This window comes from Neomonachus schauinslandi, chromosome 4 (assembly GCF_002201575.2).
Source record: "Neomonachus schauinslandi chromosome 4, ASM220157v2, whole genome shotgun sequence".
NCBI lineage: Eukaryota > Metazoa > Chordata > Mammalia > Carnivora > Phocidae > Neomonachus > Neomonachus schauinslandi.
In genome coordinates, this window is record NC_058406.1 from 41,506,138 (window position 1) to 41,528,965 (window position 22,828).

At 39.0% G+C, this 22,828-nt stretch overlaps 1 protein-coding gene across 3 annotated transcripts in view; it reads left to right on the plus strand.

Moving 5' to 3' along the window:
- The window catches only part of SCP2 (sterol carrier protein 2), a 112,124-nt gene that overhangs the window by 9,497 nt on the left and 79,799 nt on the right, over window positions 1–22,828 (plus strand). For 2 of the 3 annotated variants that reach the window (XM_044914514.1, XM_044914515.1), the window contains exons 4-5: window positions 2,384–2,515; window positions 11,210–11,274. In XM_044914514.1, coding sequence (XP_044770449.1) covers window positions 2,384–2,515; window positions 11,210–11,274 — 197 coding nt within the window. The remainder of the gene's footprint in view (window positions 1–2,383; window positions 2,516–11,209; window positions 11,275–22,828) is intronic. The other variant, XM_044914516.1, reaches the window with a different exon arrangement.

Below are 22,828 nucleotides of genomic sequence, written 5' to 3' on the forward strand. Positions count from 1 at the left end.
TTTTAAAAGATTTTATTTATTTGTTTGACAGAGAGAGAGAGAGCGCACAAGCAGGGGGAGCAGGAGAGGGAGAAGCAGGCTCCCCACTGAGCAGGGAGCCCATTGCAGGGCTCGATCCCAGGACTCCAGGATCATGACCTGAGCCGAAGGTAGACGCTCAACCACTGAGCCACCCAGGCACCCCCAATAAAAATTTTTCATTAAACTTTTTCCTAACTAGGAAAAGAGTATAGACTAATTGTAAAAAAAAAGAAAGAAATAAGGAAACACAGAAAAACACAAGAAAAAAGTCACCTGTAACCCTATTGTCCAGTCCCGAAGTTATTACCGTTAATTTTTTGATGTTATCCTTCAGTGAATATGAATGCATGTGAGTCTGCATGCACATAGTATTTTCTCTTAAAGAAAACAAGGTCCTGGGGTGCCTGGCTGGCTCAGTTGGAAGAGCATGCAATTCTTGATCTCTGGGTCGTGAGTTTGACCCCCATGGTGGGTGTAGAGATTACTTAAATAAATAAAACTTAAAAAAGAAAAAAAAAAGAAGGATCCTAGTACTTTTTGGTAACCTACTTTTCTCATTTTAGTATAGTTCATATTCCCCATTAAATCTTCTTTTAGGGGCTCCTGGGTGGCTCAGTCGTTAAGCGTCTGCCTTCGGCTCAGGTCATGATTCCAGGGTTCTGGGATCGAGCCCCACGATGGGCTCTCTGCTCAGTGGGAAGCCTCCTTCTCCCTCTCCCACTCCCCCTGCTTGTGTTCCCTCTCTCTCTGTCTCTCTGTCAAAATAAATAAATAAAATCTTAAAAAAAAAAAGATTAAAAAAAAAGTCTTCTTTTATAGTACCATTAACATTTTTTCAATTAATTTTTTTTTTCTGGAATAGATAAAATATGTACATGGTACAAAAATACCAAAGGTGGATGGTTATATGATGGAGAGTCTCACTCTTATTCCTGTCTCCCTGTCTCATGGTTCCCTTCCCTTAGAAAGCCAATTTCACTAATTTCTAGTGTATCTTTGCAGAGGTGATTTGTACATATCCAAGTATGTGTGAGTGTGTAAGTTCCCTTGTCCTCTTTCTTTTGTTACACACATGGTAGCGTAATAAACTCACTGTTTTGTATCTTGATTTTTTTTTTCTTTTTACTTAGTAGTTCTTGGCTACTGTTCCAAATTATATCATTAAGAGCTTCCTTGGTCTTTTTTTTAAATGATAACATAAAATTCCATTGAATAGATATATCATATAATCCACCACCTTTTAAATGACATTTAGAATGTCCCCGGTCTTTTTACACCATTTTTCATGACTGCATGCTTTTCTAGTCTTGGGGATATTGTAATAATATCCTCTTCTTGGACACTTTATTTATTTATTTATTGGACATTTTTAATTATTTCTAATTTCTAGTTACCATAAAAGGCTATAGTAAGCATTACTGTAGATGAATCTTTGTGTTTATCTGTGTTTATTTTTTTTGAGATTTCAAGATATCAAGAGCATCCTCAAAGGGAAATTTACTAGGTCAAAGAGATGCACAATGTATTTATTGAAAAGAAGGTCCTGAACCTTGCTGTTTTCCCTGAAGACTTCTGGAGAGTCTGTCCCTTCACATGTTCCCATCAGATTGCTCCAGCATGTCTTGCCTTGATGATTGTGTTACTTGGGAAAGGGAGTCAAATGTATATTCAGCTTGGATCACTGTTTTTCTGGAACACCCTGCCATACAGGATCTTTTAAACTTTTTGAAGTTGTAGAACCTTTATATGAAGAGAAAACCACAGCCTTTTAATCAGTTGATGTAGTTTTAAAGATTTATATCTGAAGTAGAAATGAAACATTGCTTCCTTTTTTATCATGGAGTCCTAGACAGATTGAATTGTTTGCTATTACTTGGTCATTTCTCTACTCTCCTATGTCTGTGACATGTAAAGAAAGTACACATATACTGTGTTTTGAGGATTTTTCATATTTGGAGTGTAAATAATGCTTAATGCAAAAACTGTTTCTGAATAAGATGTCAGTAGTTTATTGTTGGGCGCCTGGGTGGCTCAGTTGGTTAAGCGACTGCCTTCGGCTCAGGTCATGATCCCAGGGTCCTGGGATCAAGTCCCACATCGGGCTCCCTGCTCTGCAGGGAGCCTGCTTCTCCCTTTCTCCCTCCCCCTGCTGGTGTTCCCTCTCTCGCTGTGTCTCTCTCTGTCAAATAAATAAATAAAATCTTAAAAAAAAAAAAAAGTTTCTTTTTGTGCCAGTGTTATATGCACAAAGGCATAATACTGAAAAAAAAAACCAAACCCATAATGTGGTATCATGTTGCATTGCAGCTTCATAAATTCCCATGTTGCAGATATTATAGTTTTTGTTTCTTTTTCTATACAGGTGACTCTACCTGCGGGCAGAGGTCTATCTATCACAGTTTGGGACTGACTGGAATTCCTATAATAAATGTCAACAATAACTGTGCTACTGGTTCTACTGCTTTGTTTATGGCCCGGCAGCTGATTCAGGGTGGTAAGGATCACTTCTTTGTCTAGTGTACTGAAATAGGTATGGGGTTATTGCTCTCCTCTTTTATCAGTTCTCCACATGACCATCAGAGGGATTGCTTTATACTGTATTGAGATCTAATTTATGTACCAAAAATTCATCTTTTGAAACTATACAATTCAGTCTTTTTTAGTAGAATTGCAGATTTTACGAACCATCACCACTATCTAGTTTTATTTTATTTTATTATTTTTTAGAGATTTTATTATTTATTTGACAGAGGGAGAGAATGAGGGAGCACAAGCAGGTGGAGTGCAGAGGGAGAGGGAGAAGCAGGCTCCCTGCTGAGCAGGGAGCCCTATGTGGGGCTCGATCCCAGGACCCTGAGATCATGACCTGAGCTGAAGGCAGATGCTTAACCGACTGAGCCACTCAGGTGCCCCTCCACGATCTAGTTTTAGAACATTTTTATCACTGAATAAAGGAACCCTAAACCTATTAGCAGTCACTCCCCATTTTCCCCTCTCCTAAGCCCCTGGTAACTACTAACCTACTTTCTGTCCCTGGATTTACCTATTGTAAACATTAAGTGAATGGAATCATATAATATATGGCCTTTTGTGGCTTCTCTCACTTAGCATAATGTTTTCACTGTTCATGTTGTAGCATGTATCACTATTTCATTCTTTTTTATGACCAAATAATATTCAATTGTATGTATAGACCACATTTTGTTTAAACAATTATCAATTAATGGGCATTGGATTGTTTCTACTTTTTGGCTGTTATGAATAATGCTACCATAAATATTTATGTACATTTTTTGTGTCCATATGTTTTCAGTTCTCCTGGGTATATAGCATATTCTGTATTTCCAAATATTCCAGGGTCTTTTATTAGGCCCTGTATTCTGTTCTACTGATTGATTATTGATTATTACTCCACTACTCAGTGTTTTAATTGTTGGAGCTTTATAATGTCTTTTTTTAAAAATTTTATTATGTTATGTTAATCACCATACATTACATCATTAGTTTTTGATGTAGTGTTCCATGATTCATTGTTTGCGTATAACACCCAGTGCCCCATGCAGAACGTGCCCTCTTTAATACCCATCACCAGGCTAACCCATCCCCCCACTCCCCTCCCTTCTAGAACCCTCAGTTTTTTTCTCAGAGTCCATAGTCTCTCACGGTTCGTCTCCCCCTCCGATTTCCCCCCCTTCATTTTTCCCTTCCTACTATCTTTTTTTTTTTTTAAACATGTAATGTATTATTTGTTTCAGAAGTACAGGTCTGTGATTCAACAGTCTTATACAATTCACAGCGCTCACCATAGCACATACCCTCCCCAATGTCTATCACCCAACCACCCCATACCTCCCACCCCCCACCACTCCAGCAACCCTCAGTTTGTTTCCTGAGATTAAGAATTCCTCATATCAGTGAGATCATATGATACATGTCTTTCTCTGATTGACTTATTTCGCTTAGCATAATACCCTCTAGTTCCATCCATGTTGTTGCAAATGGCAAGATTTCGTGTTTTTTTGATGGCTGCATAATATTCAATTTTATATATATACCACGTCTTCTTTATCCATTCATCTGTTGATGGACATCTTGGCTCTTTCCATAGTTTGGCTATTGTGGACATTGCTCCTATATACGTTGGGGCGCACGTACCCCTTCGGATCACTACATTTGTATATTTGGGGTAAATACCCAGTAGTGCAATTGCTGGGTCGTACAGTTATTGTTTGATAATGCTGGTGTCTTCTGTCCCCCTCACCTTGTTATTTTTCTTTCTCTTCCTCTCCCTTCCCTCCCCCCTTCCCCTCCCCTCCCCTCTCCCTTCCCTCCCCCTTCCCCTCCCCCTTCCCCTCCCTTCTCTTCCCCTCCCTTACCTTCCCTTCCCCTCCCTTGCCTCTTCTCCCCTCCCCTTCTCTTCCTTTGTCTTCAGTAGGCTCCATGCCCAACATGGAGCCCAAGGTGGGGCTTGAACTCACAACCCTGAGATCAAGACCTGAGCTGACATCAAGATTCTTTTTTTTTTTTTTACACATTAAACAACTTTTATTTTATTTATTTATTTATTTTTAAAATTTTATTATGTTATGTTAGTCACCATACAAGACATCATTGGTTTTTGATGTGGTGATCCACGATCCATTGTTTTCGTATAACACCCAGTGCTCCATGCAGTACGTGCCCTCCTTAATACCCATCACCGGGCTAACCAATCCCCCTCCCCCCTCCCCTCTAAAACCCTGTTTGTTTCTCAGAGTCCATAGTCTTTCATGGTTCATCTCTCCCTCCAATTCCCCCCCCCCATTTTTCCCTTCCTTCTCCTAATGTCCTCCATGCTATTCCTTACATTCCACAAATAAGTGAAACCATATGATAATTGACTTTCTCTGCTTGACTTATTTCACTTAGCATAATCTCCTCCAGTCCCATCCATGTTGATGTGAAAGTTGGGTATTCATCCTTTCTGATGGCTGAGTAATATTCCGTTGTATATATGGACCACATCTTCTTTACCCATTCATCTGTTGAAGGGCATCTCGGCTCTTTCCACAGTTTGGCTATTGCGGACATTGCTGCTATGAACATTGGGGTGCATATGGCCCTTCTTTTCACTACATCTGTGTCTTTCAAGTAAATACCCAGGAGTGCAATTGCTGGGTTGTAGGGTAGCTCTATTTTTAAATTTTTGAGGAACCTCCACACTGTTTTCCAAAGTGGCTGTACCAACTTGCATTCCCACCAACAGTGTAAGAGAGTTCCCCTTTCTCCACAACCTCTCCAACATTTGTTGTTTCTCTCCCTGTCCATTTTTGCCATTCTAACTGGTGTAAGGTGGTATCTCAGTGTGGTTTTGATTTGGATTTCCCTGATGGCTAATGATGATGAACATTTTTTCATGTAGACACATGAAAGCCATTAGCCATTTGTATGTCTTCTTCAGAGAAGTGTCTTTTCATATCTTCTGCCCACCTTTTGACTTGATTATTTGTTTTTTGGGTGTTGAGTTTGAGAAGTTCTTTATAGATCTTGGATACCAGCCCTTTTTCTGTAGTGTCATTTGCAAATATCTTCTCCCATTCTGTGGGTTGCCTCTTTGTTTTGTTGACTGTTTCCTTTGCTGTGCAGAAGATTTTTATCTTGACGAAGTCCCAAAAGTTCATTTTTGCTTTTGTTTCACCAGCTTTTGGAGATGTATCTTGAAAGAAGTTGCTGTGGCTGATGTCAAAGAGGTTACTGCCTATGTTCTCCTCTAGGATTTTGATGGATTCCTGTCTCGCATTGAAGTCTTTCATCCACTTTGAGTTTATCTTTGTGAATGGTGTTAGAGAATGGTCGAGTTTCATTCTTCTGCATGTGGCTGTCCAATTTTCCCAGCACCATTTATTGAAGAGACTGTCTTTTTTCCATTGCATGTTTTTTCCTGCTTTGTCAAAGATTATTTGACCATAGAGTTGAGGGTCCATATCTGGGTTCTCTATTCTGTTCCATTCGTCTGTATGTCTGTTTTTGTGCCAGTACCATGCTGTCTTGGTGATCACAGCTTTGTAATATAGCTTGAAATCGGGCACCATGATGCCCCCAGCTTTGTTTTTCTTTTTCAACATTTCCTTGGCGATTTGGGGTCTTTTCTGATTCCATACAAATTTTAGGATTGTTTGTTCCAGCACTTTGAAAAATGTCATTGGAATTTTTATCGGGATGGCATTGAAGGGGTAGATTGCTCTGGGTAGCATAGACATTTTAACAATATTTATTCTTCTGATCCATGAGCATGGAATATTTTTCCATCTTTTTGTGTCTTCTTCAATTTCTTTCATGAGTGTTTTGTAGTTCCTAGAGTATAGATCCTTTACCTCTTTGGTTAGGTTTATTCCGAGGTATCTTATGGTTTTTGGTGCTATTGTAAATGGAATTGTTTCTCTAATTTCTCTTTCTACAGTTGCGTTGTTAGTGTATAAGAAAGCAACTGATTTCTGTGCATTGATTTTGTATCCTGCCACATTACTGAATTGCTGCATGAGTTCTAGTAATTTGGGGGTGGAGTCTTTTGGGTTTTCCACATAAAGTATTGTGTCGTCTGCAAAAAGAGAGAGTTTGACTTCTTCTTTACCAATTTGAATACCTTTTCTTTCTTTTTGTTGTCTGATTGCTGTTGCTAGGACTTCTAGTACTATGTTGAACAATAGTGGTGAGAGTGGGCATCCTTGATGTGTTCCTGATCTTAAGGGAAAGGCTCTCAGCTTTTCCCCATTGAGGATGATATTTGCTGTGGGTTTTTCATAGATGGATTTTATGAACTTGAGGAATGTTCCCTCTATCCCTATACTCTGAAGAGTTTTAATCAGGAAAGGATGTTGTATTTTGTCACATGCTTTTTCTGCATCAATTGAGAGGACCATATGGTTCTTCTCCCTCCTCTTATTAATGTGTTCTATCACACTGATTGATTTGCGAACGTTGAACCACCCTTGCATCCCGGGGATAAATCCCACTTGGTCGTGGTGGATGATCCTTTTAATGTCTTGTTGGATTGTATTAGCTAGGATTTTGTTGAGGATTTTGGAATCCATATTCATCAGGGATATCGGTCTGAAATTCTCCTTTTTGATGGGGTCTTTGCCTGGTTTGGGGATTAAGGTAATGTTGGCCTCATAGAATGAGTTTGGAAGTTTTCCTTCTGTTTCTATTTTTTGAAACAACTTCAGTAGAATAGGTATTATTTCTTCTTTGAATGTTTGGTAGAATTCCCCAGGGAATCCATCAGGCCCTGGACTCTTGTTTTTTGGGAGGTTTTTGAACACTGCTTCAATCTCATTACTGGTTATTGGCCTATTCAGGTTGTCAGTTTCTTCCTGTTTCAGTCTTGGCAGCTTATAGGTTTCCAGGAAGGCCTCCATTTCATCCAGATTGCTCAGTTTATTGGCATATAGTTGTTGATAATAATTTCTAATAATTGTTTCTGTTTCCTTGGTGTTAGTCGTGATCTCTCCCCTTTCATTCATAATTTATTAATTTGGGTCCTTTCTCTTTTCTTTTGGATAAATCTGGCCAGTGGTTTATCGATCTTATTAATTCTTTCAACGAACCAGCTTCTAGTTTCGTTGATCTGATCTACTGTGTTTCTGGTTTCTAATTCATTGATCTATGCTTTAATTTTAATTATTTCTCTTCTAATGCATGGCTTAGGCATCATTTGTTGCTTTTTCTCTAGTTCTTTAAGGTGTAGAGTTAGTTGGTGAATTCGGATTTTTCTATTTTTTTGAGTGAGGCTTGGATGGCTATGTATTTCCCCCTTAGGACCGCCTTTGCAGTATCCCATAGGTTTTGGACCAATGTGTTTTCGTTCTCATTGATTTCCTTGAATTGTTTAAGTTCTTCTTTGATTTCCTAGTTGACCCAAACATTCTTGAGCAGAGTGGTCTTTAGCTTCCAAGTGTTTGAATTTCTGCCAAGTTTTTTCTTGTGATTGAGTTCCAGTTTTAAAGCATTGTGGTCTGAGCATATGCAGGGAATAATCTCAATCTTTTCGTATCGGTTGAGACCTGATTTGTGACCCAGTATGTGGTCTATTCTGGAGAAAGTTCCATGTGCACTCGAGAAGAATGAGTATTCTGTTGTTTTAGGGTGGAATGTTCTGTAAATATCTATGAGGTCCATCTGGTCCAATGTATCATTCAAAGCTCTTGTTTCCTTGTTGATTTTCTGCTTAGATGATCTGTCCATTGCTGAGAGTGGAGTATTGAGGTCTCCTACAATTAACGTATTGTTATCAATATGACTCTTTATTTTGGTTAACAGTTGGCTTATGTAGATGACTGCTCCCATGTCGGGGGCATAGATATTTACAATTGTTAGATCTTCTTGTTGGATAGACCCTTTAAGAATGATATAGTGTCCTTCTGTGTCTCTAATTATAGACTTTAGCTTAAAATCTAATTTGATACAAGAATTGCTACCCCAGCTTTCTTTTGAGGTCCGCTGGCATGGAATATGGATCTCCATCCCTTCACTTTCAGTCTGGATATATCTTTAGGTTCAAAATGAGTCTCTTGTAGGCAGCATATGGATGGGTCCTGTCTTTTTATCCAATCTGCAACCCTGTGCCATTTTATGGGAGCATTTAGGCCATTCACGTTGAGAGTGATTATTGAAAGATATGAATTAATTGTCATCATGTTGCCTGTGAAGACGTTGTTTTTATAGATTGTCCCTGTAAATTGCTGTTGTATATCACTCTTGGGGTCTTTCTCCTTTTATAGAGCCCCCCTTAATATTTCTTGCAGGGCCGGCTTAGTGGTTACATATTCTTTCAGTTTCTGCCGGTTGTGGAAGCTCTGCATCTCTCCATCCATTCTAAATGAAAGCCTTGCCAGGTAAAGTATTCTTGGCTGCATGTTCTTCTCATTTAGTACCCTGAATATGTCTTGCCAGGCCTTTCTGGCTTGCCAGGTCTCCGTGGATAGGTCTGACGTTATTCTGATGTTCCTCCCTCTGTACATAAGGAATCTCTTCCCCCTAATTGCCCTTAAGATGGTTTCCTTGGTTCTAAGATTTGCAAGTTTTACTATTACATGCCGGGGTGTTGGCCTGTTTTCCTTGATCTTGGGAGGGGTCCTCTCTGCCTCTAGGATGCGAATGTTTGTCTCATTCCCCAGATTAGGGAAGTTCTCAGCTACGATTTGCTCAGATACATCTTCTAGCCCTCTCTCTTTCTCCACTCCCTCCGGGATTCCAATTATTCTGACATTGGAACGCTTCATGGTGTCACTTATTTCTCTGATTCTATTTTCATGGATTCTGAGTTGGTTTTCCCTGGCCTCCTCTTTTCCCTTTTTATCTATTATATTCTCTTCCAGATCGCTTATTCGCTCTTCTGCCTCAGTTACCCTAGCTGTTAGATTATCTATATTGGATTGGATCTCATAGCATTTTTAAGTTCTGCCAATTCAGCTTTCATTTCTGCCCTTAGAGACTCTATGTTGCCATTAATTGATTTCTCCGTTCTAGCCATTGTCTTCACAATTGCTAGCCTGAATTCCATCTCTCACATCTTGGTTATATCTGCATCCATTTGTAAATCTGCAGCATAAGTCATAATCTCTGAGTCTTTTCTATTTTGGGGGCTCCTCCTCCTAGTCATTCTGTTGATGGGTGTTTGAGGGAGTGTATAGAGTCCAAATTATTGACCAGAACCCAAGCAAGATGCACCAGTTTTCTTGGGACCTTAGGGTTGCTGGCCTCTTGTTTTCCCAGCCTGTCTTCTGTGGGAGGGGCCTGCCGCGCTGTTATTCAGGCAACCCTGTTTGGGCGGAGTTGCCCTGCCCCCCTGTGGCAGGGGATGGGCTCAGCGGGAATCAGTTTTGGGGGCTTTTGTTCTCTGGTGGCTTTCCCTGGTGGCTTTCCGCATCTCTTCCGCGAGTCAGAGCAGAAGAGACTGTTTCCAACCCTCTGCCTTAGAGCAGAGAGACCGCAGTCTGTTCTTCAGTGAGCTCTCCAGGCCACATTGTCTCTGTTTCTGTCCGTGCTGCTATAAACTGCAGCGTCCTGGGTTGTGCGCCCCTCCGCAGAGCTCCAGTCCTGCCTGCCCTTTGTGCTTCTAAAACCGCCAGCCACTCCCGCGACCCCGCTGCTCCGGGTTTCCACCCCGGGGGCTGCCCTAAAGTCCTTTCCCCGCCGCTACCGGTCTGCGAGTCTGTGCCCGTCCGCAGCGCTCGAGGCTGTCACTCACCGGCGGTGTAGGATCCCCAGGGCCAGGCTCCCTCCCACTGCCGTTTATCCTCCAATATCTGTCTGCCCGCGGAATCACGGCTCCCTGCTTCGTACCTCAAAACCAACCGCCTGCGAAATTCTGTTTGTAGAGATCCAGATCTTCTTACATCTCAGGCTGGTTTCGTGGGTGCTCAGAGTGGTCGGTAGATATCCAGCTCAATTCTGGGGACCAGTTGAAATAGGGTCCCTTACTCCTCCGCCATCTTTCCTCTCTCCTGAGATCAAGATTCTTAACCAACTGAGCTACCCAGACACCCCTTTCTTTTCTTTTCTTTTCTTTTTTTTTTTAAAGAAAAACTTTAGTAATTCCTGTTTTGATGTTCAGTTGAACTTTAACATCATTTTTTTAGGCATCCCCTCCCTCCAGAAATAATTCTTTTAAGACTTTGATTAGGATCCTTTAAAAAATTTTTTAAAATTTTATTGTTTTAAAATTCAAAATTAGCTGTTTATATTTTTTTTTTCACTGGATCATATTTCCACATTAGTAAAAAGTTTTGTTAGCATATTGGGAATCAAAAGAAGAATTCAGTACTTTCCTAATTTTTCCTCTTATCTAGAATCATGTAGGGCACCTGGGGGGCTCAGTCGGTTAGGCATCTGCCTTCAGCTCAGGTCATGATCCCAGGGTTCTGGGATTGAGCCCCATACCGGTTCCCTGCTGGGTGGGAAGTCTGCTTCTCTCTCTCCTGCTGCCCCTCCCCACAGCTCATGCTCTCTGTCTCTTTTTCTCAAATAAATAAATAAATCTTTAAAAGAAATAGAATCATGTAAGAACTTTCCCTGATTTTTTGCTTATTAAACATTTTGTAGGATTATAGCATCTTTTTCCATTTTATATAAATTACTTAAAGTATTTAATGGTTTTGTTAGGTGTCTGAAAATTTAATTTTTCATAATAATTACATTTTCTTTCAAGGTATGGCAGATTGTGTCTTGGCTCTTGGGTTTGAGAAGATGGAGAAGGGATCCATTCTAACAAATGTGAGTCTTATTTACTGTTATTCTGGAGTTGTTATAACACTGTGAGAAAACTTTTCCCGTTTGACTACTATGAATAGAACCTGTTAATAAGCAACATAAAGTGTAACTTGGCATAGTTACTAAATGAGCTGATAGAATTCACAATCTGAAAAGTGACATTGCATATGTATGCATAAATTCTGGTATGTTAGAACAGTAAAGAATCATAGAGATGATTTGGTTTAGCTTCTTTACATTGTCAGTGATGAAACTGATGTTCAGAGAAGTCAAATAATTGAATTTGAGGTGACTTACCTATTTAATTTGAGAGGCATTAATTCAAAAATTAATTCCATTTAACAAATTGAAGAGGATTACTAAAGTATGGGACTTCTGATTCTGGTAGTGGGAAGCCAGGTTATTTGAACCAGTTCTCCTGATGACAACTAAAATATTTGAATAGAATATAAACAAAAAATTCTAAAGGCATTGAAGTGTTAAAGAGAGAAGAGAAATTGCAGGTGAATGCCAGAGAATTAAGATCAGTATTTGAAGCTGCTTTTGCCTTGAATGCCTTTTCATCAGGAAGCTGTGAGATTCAGTTTTGACGGCCCCCTAAAATGAAGAGGAAAGTAGTCAAAATTCAGTTCCTCCTATGATCAGAAATGTAATAACCACTTCCCACAATAAAATAGGGGCTCTGTGGGGATAAATCCTTTGGGTAAGGGTGAACCCAAAGAAAAACTGTCCTCCTCCCCTATGTCCTCTTTTCCCCACTTTCATGAGATTACAAGGAGAGTTGACTTGGCACTGAGCAGAACAAGGGAGAAAAAAGAGAAGGAAAGAAATCCCTCAGAAAAACCTTTCATTGATAATTAATAAACCAGAAGCTATTCCTCATTGAGAGTGCTACCAAAATTCTTATTACAGGGCAGTCCAAGAAACCTTAAACCTTGAATTGAGTCTAAATTGGTTCCAGAAGGCACTTAACAGACACAAGTGTGAATTTGCTTTTGGAGGAAAGCGTTTTCTTTTGGAGGCTTTGAGAACTCTTCAAGTAACTTTCTAAGACACACCGTCAAAAATAACCAGGCCGGGTGCCTGGGTGGCTCAGTTGGTTAAGCGACTGCCTTCAGCTCAGGTCATGATCCCAGGGCCCTGGGATCGAGTCCCGCATCGAGCTCCCTGCTCTGCGGGGAGCCTGCTTCTCCCTCTCCCACTCCCCCTGCTTGTGTTCCCTCTCTCGCTGTGTCTCTCTCTGTCAAATAAATAAATAAAATCTTTAAAAAAAAAAAATAATAACCAGGCCTTAAAGAAACAGGGCACCATAATTGAGAACCAGGAGAAAGAAGGCACAGTAAAAAGTGATCTCTGAAGATCTCAGAAACTGGATTTATTGAACACAGATTGAGACACACTTACCATGTTTGAAGAAATAAAAGACAAGCTTGGAAATATCCCAAGGGCATAGGGAAGCTGTGAAAAGGAACATTATAGGCATGAAAAAAATAGTTTATAGAAAAGAAAAATAAAATAATTAAAATCAAGAAATCAGAAGATAGGTTTGATAGCAGATTACCCATAACTAAAAAGAGAATTAGTGAAACTGGACTAGATTAGAAATAATTATCTAGGGGCGTCTGGGTGGCTCAGTCGTTGGGCATCTGTCTTCGGCTCAGGTCATGATCCTGGGGTCCTGGGATCGAGTCCCACATCGGGCTCCCTGCTCAGCGGGAAGCCTGCTTCTCCCTCTCCCACTCCCCCTGCTTGTGTTCCTTCTCTCGCTGTATCTCTCTCTGTCAAATAAATAAATAAAATCTTAAAAAAAAAATTATCTAGAATACACTCTAAAAAGTATTCTTATCTTTTAGAAAAAAGATGAAAAATTGGCAGGAAGTTAAGATAAATGGAGGATAGTGTGATAAGATATAATTATGTTTAATTGAATTAATGGAGAAGAAGTGGTGAGAGAGAAAATAAGGCATGGACATTTTGTTTATCTTCTCTAAAAACCAGCCTTGAGTTTCACAGATCTTTTCTGTTTTCTTTTTACTCTCTCATTTATTTCCAACCTGATCTTTGTTATTTTCTTCTCTCTACTAACTTTGGGCCTAGTTTGGGTGTCTTTTTCTTGTTCCTTGAGGTGTTTTGTTTGTTTTTGTGTGGTTTTTATTGAGATCTTGTTTTCAGTGTAGGAGTTTATCATTATGAACTTCCCTCTTAGAACTGCTTTTGCTGCATCCTATAAATTTTGGTATGTTGTATTTCCATTTTTATTCATCTTAAGATTTTTTTTATTTCTTTTTTTTAATTTCTTTGACCCATTGGTTGTTCAGTAGCGTGTTGTTTCATGTCCACATATTTGTGAATTTTCTAGCTTTCTTCTTGTAGTTGATTTCTAGTTTTATACCATTGTGGTTGGAAAAGGTGCTTGATGGTTTCAGTCTTCTTAAATTTATTAAGACTTGTTTTGTGGCCTACCACATCATTTATTCTGGAGAATGTTCCATGTGTACCACAGAAGAATGTATATTCTATTGCTTTTGGATGGAATGTTCTGTATATGTCTGTTAAGTCCATCTGGCCCAATGTTTCCTCATTGATTTTCTGTCTGAATAATCTATCTATGGATGAAAGTAGGGTATTAAAGTTTTCTATACTATTATTGCATTGCTGTCTGTTTCTCCTGTTAGGTCTGTTGACATTTGGTTTATATATTTAGGTGCTCCTGTGTTAGGTGCATGAATAATTACAGATGTTATGTCATCTTGTTGGATTGACCCCTTTATCATGGATGGCTGGTTTTGAGTTTTTTTTTTTTTAATTTTTATTTTTTTAAGGGTTTCTTTTTTTTTTTAAATATTTTATTTATTTATTTGACAGAGAGGGACACAGCGAGAGAGGGAACACAAGTAGGGGGATTGGGAGAGGGAGAAGCAGGCTTCCTGCGGAGCAGGGAGCCCAATACGGGGCTTGATCCCAGGACCCTGGGATCATGACCTGAGCCGAAGGCAGACGCTTAATGACTGAGCCACCCAGGTGCCCCTGGTTTTGAGGTTTTAAACCTGAGTTAAAATAATAAGACCAAACATAATTATACTTTAATATGTATATCAACATGTGAATGTAGAGAAGAGCCAAAATAATGAAGTGTTTTTCTTTAGATTGAGTATTTGAATTTAGGTGTAACAAATAGAAGTGGGTTTTAGTTTATCCTATATAGTGACCTTTGTCTCTTATTATAGTCTTTGTCTTAAAATCTGTTTTATCTGATATAACTATAGCAACTTCAGCTTTCTTTTGGTTTTCATTTGCATAGAATGTCTTTTTCCATCTTTACTTTTAATCTGTGTGTCTTTACATCTGAAAGTGAGTCTCTTATAGGCAGCATATGGATGGGTCTTGTTTTTTTATCCATTCAGCCACTCTCTCTCTTGATTGGAGAATTTAGTTCATTTACATTTAAAGTAATTATTGATAGGTATGGACTTATTGCCATTTTGTTAATTGTTTTCTGGCTGTTTTATAGAGCATAGGCATTATTTGAAGAGATAATGGCTACTAATTTTCTTGAACTGGCAAAGGACACTATCTGCAGATTGAAAAATCCCAGTGAATCCAAATTAGGATAAATAAAAAGAAACCCCACAATGGAACAGCAAAACAAAACAAAACAAAAGCAAAGGGAATAGTGGGGTGAGTATTAGTATTATCTTTTTTTTTTTTTTTTTTTTTTAAGATTTATTTATTTGAGAGAGGGAGAAAGAGCAAGAGCAGGAGGGGCAGAGGGAGGGGGAGAGAGAATCCCAAGCAGACTCCACACTGAGCATGGAGCCTGACTCAGGGCTGGATCTCACAACCCTGAGATCATGACCTGAGCTGAAACCAAGAGACAGATGCTCAACCAACTTTGGCACCCAGGCACCCCTAGTGTTGTCTTTATATGAAGAATATTACTAGAACAGAAGGTTATAGATATTTGTTTTTTATATGTATGGATATTGAGTTTTGGGCTTATGTCACCTTTAGAATAGTCTTACATTCTGTTTGTAAAAACACAATTTTAAAAACTTTTTTTTTTTTTAAAGATTTTATTTATTTATTTGAGAGAGAGAGAGCACATGAGAGGGGGGAGGGTCAGAGGGAGAAGCAGACCCCCTGCTGAGCAAGGAGCCCGATGTGGGACTCGATCCCAGGACTCCAGGATCATGACCTGAGCCGAAGGCAGTTGCTTAACCAACTGAGCCACCCAGGCACCCAAAAACTTTTTTTTTTTTTAAAGTAAGCTCTAGGCCCAACATGGGGCTTGAATTCACGACCCAAGATCGAGAGTCACATGCCCCACTGACTGAGCCAGCCAGGCGCCCCAGTTTTTAAAACTTTTCAAAGCAGTTTTAAAGCAATTGCAAGCAACTTTTTTTTTTTAAAGATTTTATTTTTTTATTTGAGAGAGAGAGTATGAGAGAGAGCACATGAGAGGGGGGAGGGTCAGAGGGAGAAGCAGACTCCCTGCCGAGCAGGGAGCCTGACGCGGGACTCGATCCAGGGACTCCAGGATCATGACCTGAGCCGAAGGCAGTCGCTTAACCAACTGAGCCACCCAGGCGCCCAGGCAACTTTTTTTTTTTTTTAAAGATTTTATTTATTCATAAGTGACAGAGAGAGAGAGAGAGATTGGCAGAGGGAGAAGCAGGCTCCCCGCTGAGCAGGGAGCCCGATGCAGAACTCGATCCCAGGACTCTGGGATCATGACCTGAGCCAAAGGCAGATGCTTAACCATCTGAGCCACCCAGGCGCCCTGCAAGCAACTTTTAAAGCAATTTTTGGCAATTTAGTGATTGAAGGCCTTTGAGTTTGATTATCAACATGATTTTAAAGATTTCTATTTTAGTTTAATCCATTTTCTTCATTTTAAAAGTAATCTTCATTTCAGTAATAATCATTTAGTAATGGTTCCTACTTTTTAGTTTTGTTTCTCTAGTGGCAAGTAGGCAATTTCTGATATAAATGTATTTTTTTTTCAAGGGGAATTGCTTCTTGAATTATATACTTGATGACTGTTTAAAATAATATGTAGGAATTGATCTCTGGTAAAAACAGATTTTTCTATAGAAGGCAGTACAATATAAAACTAGAATCATTGTGTGTGTGTGTTTTTAAAAAGATTTGTTTATTTTAGAGGGGGGGCAGGGGCAAAGGGAGAGGGAGAGAGAATCTCAAGCGACTCTATACTGAGCCAGGAGCCCGATATGGGGCTTGATCCCATGACCCTGAGATCATGACCTGAGTTGAAACCAAGAGTCGGTTGCTCAGCTGTCTGTACCACCCAGGCGCCCATTTTTTTTTTTAAGTTTTATTCATTGAAGTAATCACTATACCCAACATGGGACTTGAACTCATGACCTCAAGATCAAGAGTCCCATGCTCTTCTGACTGAGCCAGCCAGCCTCCCCTAAAACTAGAATCATTGTTAGAAAATGAGTTGAAGATAACTTTTAGCCTCTTCATCTAAGATTATACTATCATTTAACTTATGAGGTCAATCTAATTAGTTCTCTCTATTCAAACATTAAGGGACCTATACATCAAATAAAATTAAATACATGTAATAATATCTCTTAGTATTGGTGAGAGTGTCTGGCACATAATAGGCATTCAAATCAATAAGAGCTATTTCCCTTTTTCCCTTAGAGAGCTTTTTAAGAAAGTGGGAAATGTTGGGGCACCTGGGTGGCTCAGTCGTTAAGCATCTGCCTTCAGCTCAGGTCATGATCCCAGAGTCCTGGGATCGAGCCCCCATCAGGCTCCCTGCTCGGCGGGAAGCTTGCTTCTCCCTCTCCCACTCCCCCTGCTTGTGTTCCCTCTCTCACTGTATCTCTCTCTGCCAAATAAATAAATAAAATCTTTAAAAAAAAAAAAGAAAGTGGGAAATGTTAGGTTGAATCTTAAAGACAATAAGAGATAATAATTACATGAAATTATTATATAAGTAAGGATAATTATAATAATAAAACAAAGATAATTAAAGATAGGGAAAGGTGAGATCTTTCTACGTATGGGAGAAAACATCGTGAGCCAAGTCATAGATATTGGAATGAACATAATACAGTATGTTCAGGGGCACCTGGCTGGTTTCGTTGGTAGAGCATACGACTCTTGATCTCAGGGTTGTGAATTCAATGCCCCATATTTGGCACAGAGCCTACTAAGAAAAAAAAAAAGATAATATGTTCAAGGGATAGTTTGAAAAACGGGATTGGAGGGTGGCAGCTGGAGAAGAATACAAAATAAGATTATTAGGTGAGTCCCTAATGGGAGTACCTAACATTTATGACACATGAAAAATAGATTTTTTTCTTTAGTGAATGATAAATACCTTGATAACTTTTATTTGAAAATTATTAAAAACCACATCTAGGTCTGGAGTTTTCTTTATGGGAAGGAAGGTTTTTAACCTTTTAAGTTCAGTAGTTCAGTTTCTTCAGTAAATATATTACTATTTAGGTTATTATTTTTTTTAAGTGACCTTTGATAATACCCATTAAATAATTTGTCCATTTCATTTAAATTGTTTAATTTATTGACAAAAAGTTGATCGTATTATTCCCATAGTATACCTTTAAGGTAGGATCTTTGGACATGTCCTTGCTCTTCCTTTGATGTTGTTAATCTTTGTCTTCTCTCTTTTTCCCATGATCAGTAAAATAAAAGGTGTTTACCAATTTTATTAATCTTGTCAGAGTACCAGCTGTTATTTTCATTGATTTTTCTCTATTTTTTCTCTTTTCTATTTCATTCTGCTAATTTCTATTCATTCTATTTCATTCTATTCATTTTTTAGTTAGATCTGCTGTGATCCTTAATATTTCCTTTTTCTTACATTGGGTTTAACTTGCTCTTTATTTTTATAGTCTATTAAGTTGGAAGCTTAGGTCATTGCTTTTAAATCTTTTTTTTCAAGTCCTTTAAGTCCTTTTTTCTTTTCTTTTTTTTTTTTTTTAAAGATTTTATTTATTTGCGAGAGAGAGAATGAGAGACAGAGAGCATGAGAGGGAGGAGGGTCAGAGGGAGAAGCAGACTCCCTGCCGAGCAGGGAGCCCGATGCGGGACTCGATCCCGGGACTCCAGGATCATGACCTGAGCCGAAGGCAGTCGCTTAACCAACTGAGCCACCCAGGCGCCCTTTTTTTTTTTTTTTTTAAAGATTTTAAGTCCTTTTTTCAAATGTAGGTATTCGATGGTGTAGATTCTTTTAAAACACTGCTTGAGCAGGGGCACCCGGGTGGTGCAGTCTGTTAAGCTCCCAACTCTTTGTTTTCAGCTCAAGTCATGATCTCAGGGTTGTGGGATTGAGCCCTGCGTCAGGGTCCGCACTCAGTGCAGAGTCTGCTTAAGATTTTCTCTCCCTCTGCCTCTCCCCACACCATGCTCTCTCTCTCTCTCTCTCTAAAATACATAAAATAAATCTTTAAAAAAACCCAAAAACACTCAAGCAGCATATCACAAATTTTCTTATGTCAAGCTTTTATTTTCATTTATTTCAAATTATTTTAAAATTTCCCAATAAAGGGATGCCTGGGTGGTTAAGCATCTGCCTTCGGCTCAGGTCATAAACCTGGGCTCCTGAGAAGGAGCCCTGTGTCAGGCTCCCTGCTCAGCGGGGAGCCTGCTTCTCCTTCTCCCTCTGCCCCTCCCCACTGCTTGTGCTCTCTCTCTCTCTCAAATAAATAAATAAAATCTTTAAAAAAAATTAAAAAAAAAAAAGAGAGAGGTAAACCAGAAAACAGACTCTTAACTATAGAGAACAAACTGATGGTTACCAGAGGAGTGCTGAGTGGGGAGGATGGGTTTAATGGGTGATGGATATTAAGGAGGGCACTTGTGATGAGCACTGGTTGTTGTATGTAAGTGACGAATCACTAAATTCTACACCTGAAACTAATATTACACTGTATGTTAACTAACTGGAATCTAAATAAAAACTTGAAAAAAAAATTCCATTGTGATTTTTCTCTCACCCATGTGTTAGAAGTGTGTTGCTTAATTTTTCAGGTATTTGGGCATTTTCAGATATCTTTCTGTTATTTGTTTCCATTTTAAATCTCTGGTCAGAGAATATACTTTGTATGATGTGAATACTTTTTAATTTACTGAGACTTACTTTTTGGCTCAGGATATGGTCTGTTTTGGTAAATAGTCTCTGTGCACTTGAATATGTGCTCTGATGTTATTGGGTAGAGTGTTCTATAAATGCTAAATCACATTGATTGTTAATATTGATCAAGTCTTCTATATCCTCATTGATATTTCTGTCTACTTGTTCTATCAGTTATTGAGAGGGGGTATTGAGATCCGCTAAATCTGTGGGTTTGTCTATTTCTTTCACTTCTATCAGTGTTTGTTTCATGTATTTTGAAGCTCTGATATTAGGCATAGTAACATTTAGGATTGTTAGGTACTTGATAAATTGACCCTTTCATCATAGTGGGATAGCCCTCTTCTATCCCATGTAGTGTTCCTTGATCTTAGATCTATTTTGTCTGTTATTGACATAGGCATTTCAGCTTTCTGTTGAATAGAATTAGAATAGTATGTCTTTTCCCATCCTTTTGCCTATTTCTGTCTTTATGTTTGATTTAGGTTTTTTTTTTAATTGAGGTATAATTGACATACACAATTATATTAGTTTCAGGTATACAACATAATGATTCAATGTTTGCATATATTGTGAAATGATCACCACAGTAAGTCTGGTTAATGTTTGTCACCAAATATAGTTATAGATTTTTTTTTGAGAGGCAAATGAGCATTTATTTGGGATTAAAGAATTGCAGTGTGGGGAGGACAAATTCAAGTAAATACCCAAATAGGATTCCCACTTGTCGGGTGAAAGCAACAGGTTTTTAGAGGAAGAGGTAGGAAGCAATTACCTGAGTTGAATGAAAGGGGAAAAAAGGTTTTCTATTTATGTTTACAAGCCAAATTACTCTGGGTTATACATTAACTGTTGACTTTTCCCCCAGGAAGTCCCTAACAATCAGTCTTGTAATCAGGGTGTCTGTTCTCCTGGTGACTTCTCAAACAATTGCTTAACATAATTACCATTTTGTCCAGAAGGTTTCAGCCAGTTCAAACAAAAGCAAGTAAGGCGGTTTCTCTACAATGTCTGCTCCAACTCTGTTTTATTTATTTATTTTATTTTTAATTTTTAAAAATATTTATTTATTTATTTATTTATTAGAGAGTGAGTGAGAGAGAAACAGCACGAGAGGGGAGAGGGTCAGAGGGAGAAGCAGGCTCCCTGCTGAGCAGGGAGCCCCATGCGGGACTCGATCCCAGGACCCTGGGATCATGACCTGAGCCGAAGGCAGTCACTTAACCAACTGAGCCACCCAGGCACCCTCCAACTCTGTTTTAAAGTGGCTCTAGTCCTGTCAGTTTTACACAAGATCATGAGGCAGGTAGACTTGTTTTCTTACGATGAGAACTTTTAAGATTTACAGTCTTAGCAGTTTTTGAATATACAATGCAGTATTATTGACTATAGTCATCATGTTGTACATTATATCTCCATAACTTTTTAAAAGATTTTATTTTTAAGAAACCTCTATACCCAGTGTGGGGCCTGGACTCACAACCCTGAGATCAAGAGTTGCATGCTGTACTGACTGAGCCAGCCAGGCCCTGCCCCTATGACTTTTTTATAACTGGAAGTTGTACCTTTTGACTACCTTCATCTATTTTGCCTACCTTCTGTCCTCTGCCTCTGAAAACTACCAGTCCATTCTCTGTATCTATGAGCTTAATTAATTAATTAATTTTAAAAGATTTATTTATTTGAAAGAGAGAAAGCATGCATGCATGTGCGAGTGGTGGGGAGGGGCAGAGGCAGAGGGACAGAATCTCAAGCAGACTCCCTGCTGAATGTGGAGCCTAACACAGGGCCCGATCTCATGATCATGACCTGAGCTGAAATCAAGAGTCAAATGCTTAACCCACTGAGCCACCCAGGCGCCCCTTATTTATTTTTTTAGATTCCACATATAAGTGATATCATACGGTATTTGTCATTCTCTAACCTATTGCACTTAGCATAATGTCTCAAGTTCTATCCATGTTATCATAAATGGCAAGATTTCATTCCTCTTCTTATTTTTTTCTAAGTTATCTCTACACCCAATATGGGGCTTGAATTCATAACCCTGAGATCATGAGTTGCATGCTCTACTAACGGAGCCAGCCAGGTGCCCCAGGATTTCATTCTTTTTCATGGCCAAATAACATTCCATTATATATATATGTATGTATATATGCCCCCCCACATTTTTCTTTTATTTTTAAAGATTTATTTGAGAGAGAGAGAGAGAGAGAGATAGAAGGGGGGAGGGGCAAAGGGAGAGAGGAGAGAATCTTTTTTTTTTTTTAAGATTTTATTTACTTATTTGACAGAGAGAGAGATAGCGAGAGCAGGAACACAAGCAGGGGGAGTGGGAGAGGGAGAAGCAGGCTTTCTGCTGAGCAGGGAGCCCGACGCGGGGCTCGATCCCAGGACCCTGGGATCATGACCTGAGCCGAAGGAAGATGCTTAACGACTGAGCCACCCAGGCGCCCGAGAGGAGAGAATCTTAAGCAGACTCCCTACTGAGCATGGAGCCCACTGTGGGCCTTGATCTCATGACCTGAAGATCATGATCTCGAGGTCACAACCTGAGCGGAAACCAAGAGTCATACACTTAACTGACTGTGCCACTCAGGTGCCCCCACCCTGCATTTTCTTTATCCATTCATCCATTGGTGGGCATTTAGGTTGTTTCCATATCTTGACTGTTGTAAATAATGCTGCAGTCAACAACATGGGGATGCATATATTTTTTAGAGTTAGTGTTTTTGTTTTCTTTAGATAAATACACGGAAGTGGAATTGCTGAATCATATGGTAGTTTTTAAAAAATTTTTTGAGGAACTTCCATACTATTTTTCATAGTGGCTGAGATTTACATGAGCACCAATAGAGCACAAATTTCCCTTTTCTCCACATCCTCACCTACACTTGTTATTTCTTGACTTTTTGATAATAGCCATTCTAACAGGTGTTAGGTGATATTTCACTGTGGTTTTTGAATTAGATTTTTGTAGGCAACATATAGTTGGGTCTTGCTTTTAGCAATATATCAATCTCTGCCTTTTAATTGGGCTTTTTATATCTTTTCATTTAATATGGTTATTGATATATAGGGTTTAAATTAGTGGTTAGCTGAAACTGATACCTCTGGCTCATACTAGCTTGCAAGATTTGATTGTGCATATCTCCTCATCTTTGCTTTCAGTGATTTAAATTAGCTGTGGTAGGAGTATTTACACAACAAAATTTGGTAAATATATCAGTTAGGTCTCTTCCACCCTTGTGAGCCTGTTATTAAGCATTTCCTAGGACAACACTGGTTTAAATCTACTGTCTTGCTACTTGTTTTCTTTTTGTTCAATATCTTCTTTGTTCCTTTTTTTTCTTTGTCTTCTGTTGAGATTTTTTTTTTTTTGGTAATTTCACATTAGTTGTTTTATAAGCTCATTAACTA